The 20,906-nt window shown below is 44.7% G+C and overlaps 2 protein-coding genes across 11 annotated transcripts in view; one reads left to right on the top strand and one right to left on the bottom strand.

The window, feature by feature from the left end:
* The window catches only part of cplane1 (ciliogenesis and planar polarity effector 1), a 73,905-nt gene that overhangs the window by 11,871 nt on the left and 41,128 nt on the right, over positions 1–20,906 (top strand). The gene's annotated exons all lie outside the window — the stretch shown is intronic.
* LOC133515305 (protein FAM222A) overlaps positions 1–20,906 on the bottom strand; it is a 27,631-nt gene extending 6,725 nt beyond the window's left edge. Inside the window, exons 1-2 of one of the 2 annotated variants that reach the window (XM_061847741.1) lie at positions 20,761–20,906; positions 6,743–6,914 (exon numbers count right to left, since the gene is read on the bottom strand). In XM_061847741.1, coding sequence (XP_061703725.1) covers positions 6,743–6,875 — 133 coding nt within the window. In that variant the 5' untranslated portion in view covers positions 6,876–6,914; positions 20,761–20,906. The remainder of the gene's footprint in view (positions 1–6,742; positions 6,915–20,760) is intronic. The other variant, XM_061847740.1, reaches the window with a different exon arrangement.

Raw genomic sequence — 20,906 nt, 5'->3', positions numbered from 1 at the left:
ATGGCGCGAAGGACGTCATGGGGTGCTGACAAATTCTTAATTATTTGACCCCCCCCTCTCTCAAGGGGGGCTACCTTGTCTTAGAATTGACCCCTCCGTGGATATTGCGCAATCCGCGTCACAGACCAATCAGAGGCCAGAGATCTGCATAAACCAAAGCCCGTTTTTGCTCCCGCCATTTTCTCAGACAACATTGCATGGTCCAGTATAGGTTTAGTTAGCGTTTTATCGCGTATTTGGGTTATTTAACAAAAAATATGGTTAAGAGGTGTAGTCACGGACTTTGTAATAGTGACGACAGGTATCCGGAAAGGCTAGTTGGTAGAGTTCCATTCGTACCCTTTCCAAAACCGAAGACCCAGTACGAAAAATGCCTTCGATAGATCAAACTTTGTGGAAGACCGCATCATCAACTAAATACATCTAATATCAACCGGAACACATATGTTTGCACGAAGGTATGCCCTACATTTGATTTTCAATACACGTCTCGTATAAATGAATTCAAAGTTCTTCGCTAGCATAACACCGCTGCGTGTGAACGATTGACACACTTGTTCTTTGTTGAGCGATATTTAGCGATGATCGGACTGCACAAACGTATTGATTTCTTGCTGGCTCGCGGCCAGAAGCTTAACCAGACTGTGTTTGCACGAAGATATGCCCTAAATTTGATTTTTAATACACGTCTCGTATAAATGAATGAGACGTTCTCCGCTAGCATAACATTGCTACGTGTGAATGATTAAAAGAAATCAGAAGCATGGCGTCTCTCTCAGTTCAGAATGTATTGTATTGTATTTGCCATTTTTACTGTTTGTCTTACGTCAGCGCACGTGGCGTGACGTCACTTCAGGAGGCGTGGTTAAGTGCCCTGTACGGAGGGGTCAATTGCTCCGACTTGTGAAATTTTGATGTCATCGGAAGTTGATCGTAGGGGTCAGGGCAGCCTGGTACCAAACGGCCTGTAAACCACTACGGCTAAAACCCTTTGGTGGCTACCTCCAGGTTTTTCCACAACGCTACAATGAGGCGCTCTAAAGCAGCAATGCCCGCGAGAAACCCCGATAAATGCACGCTGGGTGTCAAGTTGGACTTAAAAATACTTTAAAAATCTTCCATTTTGTGTCCCTCCCTAGATCACGTGCTCACACTCGAGGCTGACAACGAGGCACTCTAAAACAGCAACTCCTGCGGGACACACGAAGGGATTGTGTTTTCGATTTGTAGGCTCAGATACCCGCCGGTGCAATTACGGTGGGATAATGAAGGTCAAGTCCTTTTAAACGTGGGGGGAGTGGCAGCCCGTGGGAAAATAAATGACCAGACCAGATTATAAAAGTAGAGAATCGTTAAATCTGCAGCAAGCACCACGTAGTTCTTGGTCTTTGCGTATGTTTTCAGCCATTAACCTCGCACGTGTACCGCGTTTCGGAACAAATATCTGAATTCGCTTTCCCGGCGTTCCGGCCCGCTCGGTGACTGCGGCGCCCCCCCCCCGTCGAGCGCCGAGCGGCGCGTTTTCACAGGCGACTCCTAATCCCGATTTCATCCCTCCGTGCGTTTGCCAACTTTCAAGCGCCGCTGAGCAATTGTGTGTACGTTTCAAGGTTATGCAAACACAAGTGGGGAAACATTGCGCTGGGGGGGGGGGGGTGATATTTGTTGCGATGGTATGTAAATGGTCTTTCATAAGCTTTTTACCTCCCCCGAACAAACGCTCTCCATGCTTTCCGCCTCTTAAAAAAACCAGGCTAATCTTTTTCCCGTGGTCGCACTTGAAGCCTACATGCCCCCCCCCCCAGATTAGAGTGGATACCTCATTGTTTGGGAGCATTTTAAGAGTTAATCACTGATTTACGGGCAAAACAAGGCCCTCGCATGACCTCCAGCCGTTACCCGGAGGGGACGCTTAAGCGCCGAGGTGCCCGCCGGCGGATCCGCCGATTCTCACGCGAGATAGCGCTTGCGTTCATGCATTATTCCGTGATAATAATCCCCCCCCCCCCAAACACGAGCGTCCCTCTTTTTGATTTCACGCCGAATCCTTATCCCGAGCACTTTTCTGCGATAACAAAAGAGCCGAGCGGAACGCGGCTCGGCGCGTACTTAATTACGGCGCGCCGCACTTACCAACTCCCGATATTTAACACGACAGCCGCAGACCGAGCGTTGCGCGTTTAAAAGTGAACCTGGAACGGTTGCTGTGACAACCTCACAGATGCACACACTTGGCTCGGTGAGTCCAGTCATTAGAACCTTGTTATTAATTGGCCTTCTTTCCAGTCATCTGTTGTTTGCTGCGTAACAGTCGGCACCTCGACCCGTCAACGCTGAGCCGACCCAGGCCCAATGGGGGTGCGCCAGATGGAGGTCTCGGTGAGCCTCTGCAATGCCCCCCCCCACCCCACCCACAGTATTGCGTTTTTTCCTAGCCCTGCGGCTATTTTATCATTTTAATCGAGTATTCTACTGATGATCCCATCAATTAATTGAGTGATCGGATAAAAAAAAAAAAAATCGATGAGATCGTTCCCCAAGTGGAGTATTTCAAGTATTTTGGGATCTTGTTCACGAGATAGGGAAGAACGGAGCTAGACATCGACAGACGGATCGGTGCAGGGTCTGCAGTGATGCGGATTTTGTATCGGTCCGTTGTGGTAAAGAGGATGCTAAGTCGATAGGCGAAGCTCTCAATTTACCGGTCGATCTACGTTCCTATCCTCACCTCTGGGCATGAGCTGTGCCGTGACCGAAAGAACAAGATCAGTTTCCTCCGCAAGGTGTCCGGGCTCTCCCTTAGAGATAGGGTGAGAAACTCAGTCATCCGGGAGGGGCTCAGCGTCGAGCCGCTACTCCTCCGCATTGAGACAAGCCTGACGAGGTGGCTGGGGCACCTGATCTGGATGCCTTCTGGACGCCTCCCTAGTGAGGTGTTCTGGGCATGTCCCACCAGAAAGAGACCCCGAGGACGACCCATGACACGCTGGACAGACTATGTCTCTCGGCTGACTTGGGAACACCTCGGGATCCATCCGGTAGGGGCTCAGCGTCGAGCCGCTACTCCTCCGCATTGAGAGGAGCCAGACGAGGTTGCTGGCGCATCTGATCTGGATGCCTCCTAGACAGCTCCCTGGTGAGGTGTTCCGGGCATGTCCCACCAGAAAGAGACCCTGAGGACGACCCAGGACACGCTGGACAGACTATGTCTCTCAGCTGGCTTGGGAACACCTTGGGATCAATCCGGTAGGGGCTCAGCGTCAAGCCGCTACTCCTCCGCATTGAGAGGAGCCAGACGAGGTGGCTGGGGCATCTGATCTGGATGCCTCCGAGACACCTCCCTGGTGAGGTGTTCCGGGCATGTTCCACCGTAAAGAGACCCCAAGGAGGACCCAGGACACGCCGGAGAGACTATGTCTCTCGGTTGACTTGGGAACGCCTCGGGATCCCTCCTGAAGGGCTGGAAGAAGTGGCTTGGGAAAGGGAAGTCTGGGTATCCCTGCTGAAGCTACTTCCCCCGCGACCCGACCCGGAAAAGCGGTAGATATAATGGATGGATGAATAAAACATGATATTGCTTTATGCATATTTAACACAATCACATGCATGTGCAGGTATTATTTTTGTCGGGGTCATCATCCTCACACATTGCGTGTATGGCTTTAAAAGGGGAGTGATGTGGGGATCAGTGAATGAGTGTGTACAGTTGGCTTCACTAGTTACATTGTAATTAGTGATACTGCTGGATAATAAATTAGGTAACATCGATAATTGTCTCATATTAACATTTTAATATATCCTCATATTAAATGTTAGGTTGAAAGAGGGAGATTCAGGGTTCCTTTTTATTATTTTCACCCATAAAAACGGGGAAAAATCGACAGTTTACAAGGGTTAAAAAGCAAACGCAGCTTACTCGACGTGAGGATGCGTTAATATTTATCTGCCGCGCGGCCGGAGGGCTGCCCGGCTCCCCTGCGGTCGACGCGACCTCGCCGTGGCTGGCGACAACCACGGGGGGAACGGAAAAAGCAGGCGCGGGGTAGTGGTGACGCCGCACGGTCTTGGGCGTCCCTCACGCTGACTCTCTATTTATGACGCGTCTTCCGTAAACACGTCTGAATAAAAATGCACGGTGAAAAACCCTTGCTACTTGTGAGCGTGCCCTCGTATATATGGAGTATATCCCAGGTGTGACTTTACATTCAGTGTTTTTCCTGAAAACGCATCAAACAACTATTACATCAATCCGTTTTTCAAAATCGCAGGCGCAAGGACAATCGAGGCAAACACAATGACTGATAATAGTTTGTTCCGCTGGAAAAATGTGCACGTAGGCGAGGGTCTTACCGCGATCCCAATCGCCGCGTTTTTGTCTCCTTCGCGTCGCGGCGCGACCTCGGGCTCGGACGCTCAGTCCCGCATGTGCGCGTGGGCCCCGGAGCCTCCTCCCCAGCGCCCGTGTCACTTCAAATTTGTTTCCGTGGCGCTCGGCCCCAGCGTGGGCAAAGTTTCCAACCCTTCTAAACAGGGCCGGAGCGAGGCCGGCGGCGCGGGGGCGGGTGAGAGTGCTTTTCGGGCCCGGCTTTCAAGTCGAGATAAGAGAGCGGGGGTCGTTCATTCACTGGCGATCGCATAATTCCTTGCAGTGGTTTCACAGAAATGGGCCTCTTGGGCTGGCGAGCTTTCATGTCCGCTCCCTTTCCATTTATTGACGGCTAAAAATGGAAATGGCTTTGAAAAGCGCAGCGAAAGGATGTGACCCCCCCCCCCCCCTTTAACGGAATCCAACAAGGACTCATTTACCGACGAGGCCACACAGAGCGAGCTCCCGCCGCTGCGCCTGCACTTGAAATGTCAGCCCGGCCGCTGCAGGGGAGCTATGCGCACCCCCCCAGGGTCGGTTGGGCGGCGGTGGTGGTGGTGGTGGGGGGGTCTGCATCCCTGCAGGTAAACAGGATGAGAACGCTGACACACACACACGCAGACTTCAGCCCCTAGGCCAACCAGGCCCTTCTGTTCCAGCGTTTAGCAGACAAGCTCTCCACTGATTCCCAATTAATATTTCATAACAGGAAAGGCAGAGACTTCACCAAGGGAGGAGCGGGAGGGCGGAAACGAGGGGGAAAGTCTCTTTACTCCGATTGAACCCGTTACATCAGAGCTTTTATGGCTCTTTTAATAGGTTCCGTGACCTCGGGAAGCACGAAACTGGAACCCGATGAGGTCTAATTACTTCAAATGCAGCGCAAACACCGAGCGGAGGACTCAAAACAATGGTGCAGTGATTCACCGGGGGAAATACAGTATACAGTGGACGCCTCGGTTCTCAACCGCCGTACGTTCCGGAAAATGGTTCGAGAAGCGATTTGTTCAAAAACCAAATCGATGTTTCACATTACAATGAATGGAAAAAAAATAATGCGTTCCAAGCCTAAAAAATTGGGCTTTTTCTTTTTTTGTAGATTTTCCTGATAAAAAAACTGCGCAGTAGAAATACATGTATAGTTTAAATAATTTATATAATCAAATAATTTAAACTTATTTTTTTTTGCTTACAATTTATGCTTTAGTCGTAGAGTACACTCGGCTGGGAGTGCATTCCCATATCTGTAGCGACTCGGCCCCCAGCCTTGTAAACGTTTTTTTTCATTCACAAAAGTGAAGAATAATTTTAAACAGGCAACTTGCCTTCTTTGGAGCCATGATTGGGGGTTAATACGGTAGTCTTTGATAAGAAGAAAAACAACAGTTACTACCGGGACACGTTTGTGTGCAGAGGCGACGTTACACAGAATAACAAAAGTGCGCTGGTGGCGCCGTGCGTTATGACATTTCCGTTTTTTTTCTTTTTTTTTTTTTTCCCCCCCAATTAACAATTGACAATTGAATTAACAAAACGCGTCGTGGGCGGGTCTGCTAGTCTGGGCGCGCGCAATATGTTATTTCCGGGTTTTGTCGGGGGCATTCGAGTACTGATATTCGTTCGAAAAAGGGGACGTTCGAAAACAGAGTCTTTACTGTACTGTACAGTACAGTCTCACAACCAGAGGTGGCAAAAGTCCTTGGACTCTGTTGAGTGGTTCCTTCACTTATGAGTCCACCAAGTTTTTCAAGCCACCGCTTTGCTCATATTTTGCTTTGTGTCGCATGCCAAAATTTAGGTTAGGAGCAAATTTATAATATGCTAACGCTCACGATGAAGAGAGAGGGGGGGGGGGATCACACAATTGAAGTACAGTGAATACTCTGCTCTGGAACGTCTCCGTTCTCGAACAAATCGGTTTTCGAAGGAAAATTTTGAGAATTTTTATTTTTTTTTTCTTTTGTTTTCGAACGAAAATCGGTACTCGAACGCCTGCGACAAGACCCGGAAATAACAAAACGCACGCTGACCCATGACGCGCTTGTTATTGTGAATCCGAACGCACCGCAAAAAAACCAGAAATAACATAACGCGAGCGGTCTGACCAGCTGATCGACGACGTTCGTTGTTATTGTGTATAACGCCACTTCTGTACGCACACGTGGGAAATATCGATTCGGTTTTCGAACCACAGATTGTGGTCGAGAACCGAGGTTGTACCGTACTGTAATGCAGTCACATCTGTGCCAGGAGAGCCAGTCGCTGTTTCGTGAAACTGGACTTCTAAATCATTTTCTTACTGTTGAATAATTGAGCCCAAACAGTATCTAAATGTTAAAAACGCTAAAAGACAAACTTTGTGTAATTTAGACTTGCCTTTATGGGTGCACAGCGGGGGTGGCGGCGGCGCAGGCAGCAGCAGTGGCGGCGTCGGCACATCCAGGCTTTTAGGCACGCAGGTCAAATGCTGCGACGACAGGTTCTGGCGTCTTTGAATGCAAGCCAGCATGATGGCGCTTTACGGCTGCACACAGCCTGGCTGGACCTGCTTTGAACCAACAATGCAGAATTTAATTAAGGAAATCTTGACGCAAAGTACTTTGGACCTGGTTCAAATTTGGCGGTTGTCAGACAAAATCTCAAGTCAAGGTCAATATTTGAAGACCACTAGAATGGACCAGAATCTGCTTAGAACCCCCCCAAAAAAAGCCAGACATGGATTCTTGAGACAAATTTTCTGGTTTGACTCATGATCAAATTTTATCTTCCAATTTGGGGTTCAATTTTAAAATCATTGTGGTTTGTTGGCTCACACTAAACGACAATAATAAAATATAAATCAAAAGAAAAAACAGTTTTGACACTTTTTTTGTCTTAAATTCAATTGATAATGTACTGCTCCTTCTGGTGTACACACCTTGGCCACCTGAGGGCAGCACAGTAGAGACAGCTCCAAGGAACACGTTGCAGTCAGTCATAAACACTTTGCCCGTATTGCTAACTTGTCTGCCTACATGTTTTGCTCCACTATTGGTGTTTAAATATCCATTTCTTAAATAACTTCAATGGCATCTCAAAAACAAACAAAAAAAAAAGCTTGGATAACTCATATCTTCAGGTCCCACTGTTTATAAAATCGCTGTACTTCTATGGAATCTGGTTGCTTTCGTCAGGATGACGCCACAACTGTTCCTCGATCTAAATTTTAACTTTCGTTACAGCGAACCGATTTGGCAAATTCCTCGTTTGTTCCCGATTATCCGCATGGCAAGTTAGCAAATTCACAAGTTCCCGGAAGTTTACAACCCACCCTATGACATCCTCTGACTGTGGAAACCCAACCCCTTCCGCGCATAACCCTAATTCGAACATCCCTAACAGCTACCTTTTTCTCACACGAGGTCTCAAGGTCGGAAGTTCCACTCTGAACGCTTTGTAACGACCTGGTGACCTCGCTTGCTTGTCCTACAAATTCACGATCACACTCCGTAGAGTCCAAAACTCTACCGACAACACCGCCTGAGATATGCTGAGCTGTCGTGTAAAACGCAGAATACCTCGATGAAATTGTTTTTGATTGTAGTCAGCCGTTTGGAGCGCCGGAAAATGCGAGTCTCGAGGTTATCGCAACGCAGTATGGGAACGAGGTTGCTTGGTTGATGACTCTGTGTAATCTGCACGCAATACAAATAGTACAGCGCACGGGATATTATAAATAATATAAAAGCAATGGGACGTAAACAGCACAACGTCGAAATTCAAATGGCCCTGAAATCGTACAATAGATTACAAAATTCAGTACCGTATTTTCCGCACTACAAGGCGCACGTCCAATAAATGGCATATTTAAAAAGTTTTTCTATATATAGGGCGCACCGGATTATAAGGCGCATAGAATAGACGCTACAGTAGAGGCTGGGGTTACGTTACGCATCCGTTAGATGGCGCTGCACTAAACGCTCAATATTGATCCATGTATAAGCTGCACCGGATTATAAGGCACACCGTCGGCTTTTGAGAAAACTAAAGGCCTTTTGGTGCGCCTTATAGTGCGGAAAATACGGTCATTTTTCTTACGGAGGGTAGAGAGTATGATATCAAGTTGTAGTAGAAATAGCAATGAACTTCTTTTTACACTTGGACAGCTGTTGAGTGTTCAAATTTTGGGTTGGTGTCACTTTTAAGCGTGTAAAGGGAGCAAAGGCGCCACGTTGCTACGTCAAAACAAGCTCACCATTAGGGAGGTGCTGGGAAAGGGGAAGAGAACAAGACGGAGGAAAGGCTATCTCCGGGGAATTCCCTTTTACTGGCAGACAGAACGTGTTTCATTACAGCCATAATTTGAAGCCGGGGACCGGGAGGGCAGCGTGATTGAAATCGCGATCGCACACGGCATCAAACGGTGAAAACAACGATATTTTGTCATCTAAATTTAAATGAGCGTAAATGAACGGGTATTTGCCAACCGCTAACGACTTTAGAACACCACGCCCGACGTCCTATATGATTGAATATTGCTACAAGCGCTGCACGCGACGACGGCAATGGTAGCACTGCGTGCTAAAGCTAGCTTGCGGTCACAACTAACTAGCTAACTAGTTAAGCAGGAGTGTCAAACTCGTTTTTGTCGCCGGCCCCATTGCAGTTCCGGTTTCCCCGTTTCAGAGGACCGTTGTCGAGCACTTAATCATATTTACACGTGGAATTGATGAAGTAGTTTTGGAATCATAAAATGAAGGGAAGGGGCTTTTCAGCTATTGTTGATTTTTGGCAGGACAAAAATGCCTGTAATATCTCAACATTATCATTCAGGATATGACAAAAGGAAATTCAGGTGGCGATTTGAGCAAAAATCGCGGAAGTTGTTCCACGTGATTTGCCTCCGCGGGCCGCATAAAATCACGCGATGGGCCGGATCTGGCCCCCGGGCCTTGAGTTTGACACCGGTGTAGCGAAGTAACAAGCTGCTCGGTAAGGCCAGCGCGTAGCGCGGAGGCCTGTTGAGTTGCTCCGACATCCTCCCTGATTGGGTCACTGGGCGCTCTTCCTGTTCCAATAACATTACGGTCAGGGCTTCCAAGTGCGTCCTCTTCAATCACCAGATAATCTGCGCTGGATACGTGCACAGCAGATGTCTGGCGTCTCCTCGCTTCCCCGCAAAGCCCCCACCCCGCCCCCAAACCCTCGCCTACGCGACCGAGGTCTCCCGAGTTTAGTATAATTTACCGAGGCGAGTTCGGTTTATTATGCCTTTCATTTTATGACAATCGTTAACTTTTATGTGGATTACATTTTCATGGGATTAATATTGAATTACAGATTTTGTTTTAATGTTCAAACTGTGCATTGTTTACGTGGTATTAATTTACAATTATAAATACAATCATTATAAATTGATGATGATAATAATAATAATGAATACCAATGATCCCACTACTGCGCACTGCCTAAGTACAGTTCAGTTGGATTGAACTTTTATGACATTAGTTTCATTTTTATGAGTCTTTATGTACGATGCATTTTAATTGAATCATTGTCAGTAAATTTTTTTTCCCCAGAATTTTCTGATATCAGAGTGCAGTCTTAATGTTCAAACTGCGCATAATGTTAGTGATATATTTTTTTAACAAAACGTTTTTTAGGAGAAATGTTTTTTATAGTAATATGGTTTATGTATATTTTGGAGAAATAGTTTGTATTTGATAAAAAAAAAACATGTTTTATAAAATAAGTTATATTTTAAAGAAAATTGTTGTAATTTTAGGAAGGAAATTATATTACTTAAAAATTGCTTATTTGTGTGTGTGGGGGGGGCATACATTTTCCCTAAAAATAATCAAGGAAAAAGTTTTTGAGCAATTTTTGGCAAGATATTTTTGAGCGAAAAGTCACTTCTGAGGAAAAAAGTTATGGATTTCTGGATTGAGGAAAAAAAATAAAACATTCGTGGATGGTTTTTTCACCCCCTCAAAAAGGCGTGAACAAGAAAAATGTCACAAAAACGACTTTTAAAATATATATCTAAATATAAGATATATATATATTGTGTTAGTTTTACAAGTGTAGGAAGTTAGGTTCCAAAAATAGTCGGATATTCTTTAAACAAAGCTGTGTAAGTATATGTATATATTTTTAAATATTGTAATTCTCTCCTCCACCACCACTTGCAAGGTGCCCTGAGTTCATCTTAAGTCTTTTTTTACGTCTTTTTTTTTTTTTCCTGTCGTACATAAGGCGGAAAAAGCTCCAGAAAGTTGAAGGTGCACAGGCGACTAATCTTCATCCGTCTCCAGTGACATCCGTCGAGGGGATAAGCGGCACAATGAGGCCCGGAGAAGGCTCATCGGGGGCGATAAAGACCGTGCGCTTTGCCGTCCATCTGCTGTCCCCTACGGTGTTCCGATAAGGACGCTTTGGCAGTCATTTTGATCCCCCCCCCCCTCCATTCTTCTATCTTTTCCTCTCGCGGATTATGAGATGGCACTTTGCGGGACGATAACAAGGTCAGGAGGCGAGCAGTAAGGGGGCGCTTTTAATAGCGCTCGGTATTAAGCATTAAATGTTAACTATATTTTGATGACACACAAAAAAAAAAAATATGCCCGGCGGCTATTAACGTGGCGTCAAACTGGCAGTCGGAAAGCTGCTGACGTTCTCATTGCTTTTTTTGCTGAGATAACCGAAATAGCACTCGAGAGAGGAGCCGCCGCCAAAAGCTAGGCACCTTCCGCAATCCGCGGCGAAGGGCCTGGCGAGAACGAGGCCAGCGGATGGCGACCGACCGGGCTCGGTCGCGATGCCGCACAAAATGGGGCTCGTCTAACGGCCGTTTCGGTGCAAACGGGGGGAAAAAAAAAAGATCATTATTAAACGTACGAAACTAGTCAACGCTCACGATGATCAACAGCACACGCAAATGGCAAAAATGACAATTTGAATTCACAGTGGTGCCTTGGTTCTCGAACACAATGCGTTCCAGAAGGCTGGTTGAAAACCAAAATGTTCGAAAACCAAAGCACGTTTTCCCATTACAATGAATGGAAAATGAAATTATATATATATATATATATTTTTTTTTTTTTAGCTTTTCCTGATAATAAACTGCATAGTAGAAATACAAAAATTTAGAGATTTTTTTGCTCCTGTTTTCGAACGAAAATTGGTTCTTGAATACCCTCGGACAAAATCCGGAAATAATTGTGAAAATCTTATATCAGTATGAAATGATGCACAAACTGTTTCATTGCATTTAATTTGGGCATGACTTTGATTTATCCCGAATCCTATGTACATTACAAAGTTTTTCGGGGGGGGGGATCATTTTGAAGATACAGGTTTTGAGTTAAAGCCTGGTCAAGGAACAAATGAAACTTGTATCACAAAGAACCACTGTGCTTAGTACTTAGAAAGGAGAGCCACACTCCGTGATGCGCTTTTCAGACATTTCTTGAATGCCAGGACGGCAGCAACACGCAATCACATGGAACACACTCACACAGCCGCTGCTGTTGGCCACAGCTCACGCCCGGACACTCACACAGAGACTCCCCAACCTCACATGCCACCCAAACATGTTCACAGACACTACGCTATGTCCAGTATTTTTGATTACATTTTTATCCTTGCAATTTTTGTGTGTTCTTAAAAGCAAAAGTGTATTTTAATACAAATATTGCACCATAAACGGAAAAAAAAACAGTACCCCTTTTTTGCTAACTAGCAAAATAATGGCTCCCGCGGTACGATTTCCGAGAAAATGTAGCGGCGCTGTAGCACCTCATGCGTCGTCATCCGTCAAACTCGGTGGTGTCAAAAAGAACTCTGGTAAATTATGCAGGGAGCAGCGCACCTGTCCGACCTCGCGGGTCGCCGTGACCCCCGCGGGCAGCTCACCGCGAATACGGCGGCTAAATTGGTAATCCGGGATGCACGCCGCGCGCGCCCCGGAAATTCGATTAATGATTACGTGATGAGGGCGGGTTGGTGAGGGGTCGGGGGGCAACTGGGGGGGGGGGGGGGGGGGATATGAGATGAGACTTTTCACTGTCTCGCCAGATTAGCATATGAGTGCTATGTTAATATTTTACCGCAAAAAAAATAAAAAGGGCAGACGCCGAAATAGCTTAATTATTATGGACGTAAACAAAACGGTTAATGACTGAAAGCTTTTTATTTAGTCGGGAATTGTACATTCTTGACTCCCTTTTATCAATTTTCATCACAAGTTAATCATTTTCAATATGGATTACGAGCAATTACCCTGCAAACTTTTGTTCATAATCGTCTTTATTAATAGTTAAAGCCATAAATATACCACAAACCAGGATCCGCAAATACTTGAATATCATTTCAAACTCGTATTTTAATACTGTATTACGATACAAGGGAGGGCAAAAAAAAAAAAAAAAAAATCAAATTTAGGTGGAAGTAAACGATGAACAATGAGGGACGGCGGCACAATCGATGAATAACAATCTTCTTATTGCGTAATGAATCGCTTCTTATGGATGGAAGTGCTGCAGGATGCCGTCTTCGTAATGGGAGGCAGCAGACAAGTAGTTTGACACACACTGACTGAAATAGACGGCGGTGCAGCTGCTGGATTCAAACCCCCCCCCCACACACACACACACGCCCCTCATACATTTTTAATAGAATCTATTACTTCTGGATTAGCCGATAAAAGCCGGCCTGCTTAAATTTCTATAATAGTTTGCATAATTGCTATCAGCGCGGCCTAGAAGAGCGGCAGATTTTTCTTTTCCATTTCCGTAGGAGATATTTTTAAGGGACATCAAGGTTCACAGTGTGCGATATCAAAGAATCTGCCCTCAAATCTCTCCCCCCCCAAGGTTGATCATTTTCCCATCCAATGTATGTAAATAGTACGCCTCCGCCAACACGAGGACAGATGTCCGCAGCATTTGGTGGCATGTAAATCCCGCTGAGCCCGAGCTGGGGAAAAAAAAAAACACTTCCGTCCCGTTGGTCCATAGCTGCCGCAAAAAAAAAAAAAAAAAAAGCCAAAATGAAGACGCGGTACGAGGACTTGTTTTGACGCAATGGAACCTTTTTGGGAACTTGTCCGCATTGTGTGCCTCTGCCGCCAATATTTGCAAATGAATCATTGCAGAATGCAGTGAAATATGGGAGACTCTTTCTGAAGCGTACCAAGATGTCACTAAGGCCCTTCATCATTTGAAAGAGCAGTACAGTAGTGGTCGTTAAAATGATCAAGTACATCTTGACAGAGAAGAGCTTTAGCTTTAGCTGGCGGGGAGGAGCTAAGTTTAGCCTGGGTTGTTAATGTAATGTTACAGTACGTCTTTTCCACATGTACACTTTGAAGTTGTACGCGCTAACTAATAGAATTTTAGAAAGCCACGAGAACCACTAGTAGAGAGCAGATTTCAACATCCATCCATTTGCTTAGCCACTTATCCTCACAAGGGTCGCGGGGAGTGCTGGAGCCTATCCCAGCTGTCAACGGGCAGGAGCCGGGGTACACCCTGAACTGGTTTGCAACCAATCGCAGGGCACATCGAGACAAACGGCCGCACTCACAATCAGACCTTGGGGCAATTTAGAGTGTCCAATTAATGTTGCATGTTTTTGGGAAGTGGGAGGAAACCGGAGTGCCCGGAGGAAACCCCCCCAAGGCAAACATCCAAACTCCACATAGGTGGGGCCGGGATCGAACCCAGGACCTCAGGACTGTGATAGTGCAGTGCCTTGAGATTTCATTTGTAAGTGTCTAAACTAAACATAAAACGAAGAGATTTACTTGTATGTTTAAAAAAAAAAAACCAAACCAAATCACCTCAACTTAGCTTAGCCCTTATTCCACTATCATAATGTTAATGCTAACAAATATTAGGAAATGCGTGTCCTTTTAAGCAACTCACTTGAACACAAATGGTGCAGCAACACATTTAGACATCCAATATAACCGTACTCAGTCATATATTCCTTATGCTGTATCAATGTCCTTCCTATACTGCCCCCAGGTGGCTAAGGTGGGCACTAAAAGCGTTTAACTCCTAATCGTTCCATTTCATTGTTGCTGTATATTTTTGATAAAGTGCCATATGACAGCTGTGTAGGGTTCAGCACCCAACAAACCTGAACAGTATACGGAGTCGGTATTATTGATGTATTATTTTTCTCTTTTTGTTGGCGGCACGGTGGACCAACCGGTTAGCACCTTGGACTCACAGCTCTGCGGACCGGGGTTCGAATCCCATCCTCTCCTCCCCCGTCCCTGCTTACTTCTACCAGTAAATTACAAGTTTCGATCGAACATTTCACTGTCAACTTTTCGATTGAGCGGATTCATCTGGCATTTTATGAAATAGTCAAACAAGAGTTACACCCTCGGAACATAACATTTCTATTTTTGGGGTGTGGGGGAAGCGGCGGGGGTGCGATTGGAAACGCGATGAATAGATGCCGTGTGCGAATGTAATTATCATCCCCCCCCCCCTCGCCCCCAAAATGGTGCGATTAAGTGCGTAATTTTTTTTTTTTCTCCCCCTCCAAAATCCAAGGTAAAAGCACGCCCAGCGAGGGGTCTTATCTTATCCTCATCCCGGCGCGCTCGCCGCCGGAGGACGGCGGCTCCGCTGTCCAACCTTTGCAGGAAAAACCTTGAATTCAAAACACTAACAGATGGTGAAAATGTTCAACACACAGATAAGATCCCCGCATTTGATTGTCCGCTTCAAACTGGAGAGGGAGAAGGCAAAAAAAAAATCATTTTTGGTTGTTGTTGCGTCTTATGTAGTTTCCCGCAGAACCGCACAGCTTACACTAACAACATAGCTGCGAATAGAGAGACTGATGGCTGGCTCTGTTTTTCCCCATTTTAAGAGCGTTTTGCCCGACCGCCGTTTCAACGCTTTTAGCTGACACGCCCGCAGCCCTTGAAAGTAGTGACAACATCTTAATTTTTCACGATTCGGAAGCCTCAATTTATGAATATCCACCTTTATCTCTGATCTATGACTTATCAGATAATTTTTTTAAATCACTGGAGCCGATCCCAGCTAAATTTAAGCAGGAGGCGGGGTACGCCCTAAACTGGTTGCCAGCCAATCACAGGGCGCACAGAGACAAACGATCATTAACCATTGAAATGAATGGAAATGCCATTAATCCGTTCTGCCCTCCCAAAAAACGTAATTTTTTTAGTGTGACAGTAAATGTCAACAGTGTCATTAATCTTCTTCAAGTCTCTTTTTTTTAATTCAATTAATTAAATTAAATGTCCATTGTTAATTATTTGCCAAAATATTACTTATTGATAATTGAGTTTACTGCTCCCATACTATTATTCCTACTAGTGTCATATAGTGCTCCAATCTTAAAATTGCGGTCACAGTTAAAATGCAAAAAAATAAATAAAATGCCCGGCTGACAGCTTGTATCTCGAAAAATATGCAAGTCGGGTTACTTGTATCTCAATGCGTCACTGTATGTACCGTAATTTCTGCCCTATGATCCGCGACTTTTTTCAAACTCTTTCAACCCTGCGATTTATGCGGTGATGCGGTTAATTTGTGCATTTTTTTTTTCTAAAGGTTGCAAGGGGGCACTCGAGCGGAAAAGGTAAGAGCGAGACCGGTGGAATATATGTGCCGAGGAAGTGACTTTTACCGCTCAGGCCCTGTTACCGCTGCGCTAGCGTGTGACTGCTGTGACTCAGTGATTTTTACCAGTATGTTTTTTTTTTTTTTTTAAACCGGCCCTGTTAGCCAGCGCTAACGTTAGCAGGGTGGCGCTAGCGTGAGCGCTAGCATGGTGGCGCAGCGTTAGCGTTAAATTGTCTGTGTACCGTCTTTCTTTGTAAATATCTCGTGTTTCAATGTCGGTTTCAATGTGGGCAATTGCAGGTTTTACAGTTATTGCAGTTATTGCTGTATGTACCAAATGGTATTTCCTTTACAAATGTACTGGGTGAGGCTTATAACCGGGTGCGCTCTGTAGGCCGGGAATTACGCTATTTCTTTTATTTCTGAAGAAGTTGATGCAAGTTAATGCTCGGGGAGAAATAAAAAAAAAAAAATCTTAAATCTCAAACAAGAAACAAAACTCGTTGTAAATCACATCCTCATTTGTTATTTGTAAAAAGCTAAAGTGTGGTGGGGGGAAAAAATCGATAAAAATTGTGTTTTGGTGGAAAAAGAAAACCCAAAACCGAATTAAATTTTAAGGCCACATCGCCCGGCGCTGACAACAAATAATAACAAATGTGTCTTCGTGTGTCCTCGGGCTGCTTCGAGTTTACTGCTTCTCTGCGAAAGGTCAACGATTCCTTCGAATCATTAAAATCCTCGCAGCCCGCGTATGTAATGCTCCCCGTGGGCGATAACCTTATGATAACCTCGTGGAACGTTCCAGAGGGAGGTGTGTGTGTGTGTGTGTGGGGGGGGGGGGGGCGAATTTGGTCATTGACCCGCCCGGCAAAGCGGGCAGGCGGGGGCGGGGGGGGTGGGTGGGTCCTGGAGCGAGGGGTGAATAGTGATGCCTTCTTCGCTTATAATTTGACAGCCTGGATTATTAATTTGAAGTAATGGTGGGGGCACCGGCATGCAAGACAAAACAAAGATTAGCCCGGGCTCTCAATAAGCCTGGCAGTCTCGCCCCCGCCCCCCCTGACCTGCGGGGGCCTCCCCTGCCCCTTACCCTCCCACCCATAACCCCCCGTTTCCCTCCCCCTGGAAAGAAAAGACTAATTAGACACATTTCAAAAGATGGCAGCCGGCATCTAATTGCGTATGGCAGCTAAAAGGTGATCACGCAGGGGGCGTCCAGCGCGAAGCATTTGGACGAATTCCCTGGGAGGAGTTTGTCAAGCGCCGAACAGATGCCTCAAACCAAAATCATACAAGAATTCCAATGTGGAGAATGGGTTCTTAAGACTTTCCCGGGCGTCCCGTTTTAGACAAATTCCGTGTAGAGAAGGTAATCTTGGTGTTCGGGGCTAATTCGTCTTCTAACTTTCCGAATCACATTTTGACACCATACTCGAGTGACTCCACCCACATCAGACAGGGTCGTCAAAAAAGCTCGGTCTTGTCTCGTATCCAAAGGTTTTAATGTGTGCCTCGAAAAATGAGTGTAAAAGTCGCAAGTGCCCACATTGAAACACGAGATATTTACAAAGAAAGAGGGTTCACAGAGAGTTTAATGCTAGCGCCGCCATGCTAACAGGGCCAGTTAAAAAAAAAAAAAACATACCGGTAAAAATCACTGAGACACGGCAGTAACGCGCTAAAGCATCACTAACAGGGTCGGACCGGTAAAAGTCACTTCCTGGGCACATATATTCCACCAGTCTCACTTTTACCTTTGCCCCCTTGTGGCCATTAGAAAATATGCATTAATTATCCGCATCATCGCATAAACCGCAGGGTTGAAAGTGTGTGAAAAAAGTCGAGGCTTACACGCTGGAAATTACGGTAAATTTGTTGTTTTTAATTTGACCACGCTCCTATCGCAAGTTGTCTTTCCCCAACTTGTATCTCAAGTTATCTTTTCCCATTGAGATGAATAAAAAAACAATTAATCCGTTCCAGCCTCCCAAAAAAAAGCACGATTTTTTTTTCGATGTTTTGCACTCAACTGCATTGTACTGCATAAAAACGCATTAACATTTGCTCTTTTCATGAACAGCAAACACGGAAAATGCAACCGCAAAACACGACTCCACCTTCTGTATTGTCCTTCCATGTTCTACTTCTTCGGCGTCTACTCTCAGAATTTCAAAGCTAAATACAGTAAAGCCTCGGTTCTTGAACATTCCCATTTTCAAACAAAAATTTTGAGATTTTTTTTTTTTTCTTTTGCTTCTGTTTTAAAAAACAGAAATGACATGACGCGCACGGCGCAACTAGCGGACTTTTGTTATTCTGTATAACGCAGCCTCTAGACACAAACGTCCCAGTAGTGACTGTTTTGCTTCTTATCAAGGACTACCGTATTAACCCCCGATCATGGCTCCAAAGGCAAGTTGCTTGTTTAAAGATATTCTACACTTTTGTTAATAAAAAAAACTTAACAAGGCTAGGGGCCGAGTCGCGACAGATACGGCAATGCACTCCCAGCCTGGCATACTGTACTACAAAACCATAAATTTTAAGCAAAAAATAAATATATTCAATTATTTTATTATATCAAGTATTTAAAGTACACATGTAGTTCTACTATGCAGTTTATTATAAGGAAAAGCTAAAAAAAAATGCTTTAAAAAGGGTAATTTTTTTTTAGGCTCGGAATGGATTATTTCTTTTTCCATTCATTGTAATGGGAAACGTCGATTCGGTTTTCGAACAAATCACTTCTCGAACCGTTTTGTGGAACGGATCGCGGTCGAGAACCGAGGCAACCACATATATCACATATCATTAGTTGGGGGTTTGCGTGAGAGGACCCCTAAACTGCTTACATTTGGTGAGGTTTCCGGAATTCTGAGCCCCCCCCCCTAACAAGGCAATTCCGAAGTTGAACAAAATTAACATTTTTTTTTTCCACATCCTGCACATTTCAAAAAAAAAAAACAGACTCGTAATCCCACTAAATTGCAGTTTTCCTCACCCCCCCCCCCCCGCCCCCCACCTCTGCCGGCCATAAACAGGATGGGATTTCACACCTGGCCAGTAATCATCTTTAAACCCCCCCTCGCCCTCTTTTTCCTCACGCGCCTCCAGGCCAACCTTCCACCCTGTTGCAACCAGACGAGGTGCGAGCACGCCACCTCCGGCCTGCACACAATGGACGCGGAAAGGCGCTTTGAGGGGGGGGGACGACCGCGTTGCTGAATGGGGGCCGTGATAAAAACACTTCAAAGTGCTTCCCGGATCCACAGAGATGCTGCTGACACACATGAGGCGCCTTTCAATGGGGGCACAAAAGGCAGCATCCAGGGCGGGCGCACGCACACATGCACGGCGGCATGGACGGGCAAGAACGGGGGGGGGGGGCAACTTTAAAGCTACAGGTCCACATTTGGATTACTAAACAGATCATCTTTAAAAAAAAAAAAATTATAATAATAATAAAAAAACCCTCATCTGTCATGACAGGGATGAGGTTTCAAAAAAAGTAAATACAATAAAAAAACAAGGTGTATGTAAAAAAAAAAATAATAAGTTGACTGTAACAAAAATAATAAAAAAAAATAAATACAAATAATTCATTAACTCATTTTTGAATTTCTCATGATTTTGAACATGAATTAAGCTATTTAATAAAAATAAATAAAACCATGGTTAAACGTGCAGTGAATGCAATTAACTATTTAGTATAGTTTGATTGAGTGGTTAAACATAATTGTTGCATAAAATAGTAATGATGAAAACACAGTTTATGATGGAAAAAAAGTGATCATTTCCGAGTACAGTAATGTTTACGTTCACTTTGGTTACTGCTTGCACTAATTGTTTCTTTTATTATTGCAATACATTAGTAACTAATTAATACATACTACCCCAAAAAATGAAATGTTCAGTATGAAAATTGGGTATTTTTTCTTACTAATATCCATTGTCCAAGGCGCTTATCCTCACAAGGGTCGTAGGAGTGCCGGAGCCTAACCCAGCCAACTTTGCACAAAAGGCGGACCACACCCCGAACCGGTCACCATCACTGAGCCCGGTATTGAACCTATGCTTTCACTGATATTTTTTATGTAATTATTTGTAACAAATCAGTCAACCATTCTTGGGTAAAATAAATCCATACATGACAAATATTTTTCTCAATTAAAAAAAACGAATTGTGCTATTTTTAGTGTGATAAAAATTAATTTATCAAAATGTGTGTGTCATATTGTTAGCAAATATATATTTTGTTTACAATAAATCAATCCTAAAATATGAATACAAATCTCTATGTAATGCAAAAAGTGTTAATTACGGTTACATTACTACATTGAATCAATTACCCAATTGACACATTTTTTTAAATCCATGAAAAAAAATGCACCGCAATCAAGCAATTATTCAATTTAAAAAGATGTACAAAACACTATTTTACAAACATTTTATCTGTTTTTAATAAATCACATAATTATTTAATGTTGCAAATACTTTTTTGAGGAATAAATACATTTAAAAAAAAACAACATTTTAAGGCTAAACTAACCCACCAAACATTACAGGACTCTCGATCATGAAATACTCGCTGGGCCGGATTTCCAGAACAGAGTGGACCTCGGACGGACTCCCGCGCCACACTTTGCCCCCCCCCCCCCCCGTAGATGCAAACCGTCGCTTGCCATATTCCAATCAAACATCGCCGAGTTTGTCATAAATAAACATTCGACATAGCCACGCTTGTTATTTTTTTCAAGTGTAGTATGCACATGTGGACTATCCATCAAAAGGTTTTCTTACAGTTTTGTCTTCTCATGCGGCTTGTTTATTTTCTCCGCGACTGGCCGACGGGAAGTCCCGGCGTATTCCTTCCCGGAGATGCCATTTAACTCCCAGGCGCGTTCACCGCGACGACTTTAATCCGTTCCTTTCACCACCACCACCAC

This window comes from Syngnathoides biaculeatus, chromosome 17, assembly GCF_019802595.1.
Source record: "Syngnathoides biaculeatus isolate LvHL_M chromosome 17, ASM1980259v1, whole genome shotgun sequence".
Taxonomy (NCBI): Eukaryota; Metazoa; Chordata; class Actinopteri; order Syngnathiformes; family Syngnathidae; genus Syngnathoides; species Syngnathoides biaculeatus.
This window is presented reverse-complemented; position numbering and strand designations above follow the sequence as displayed.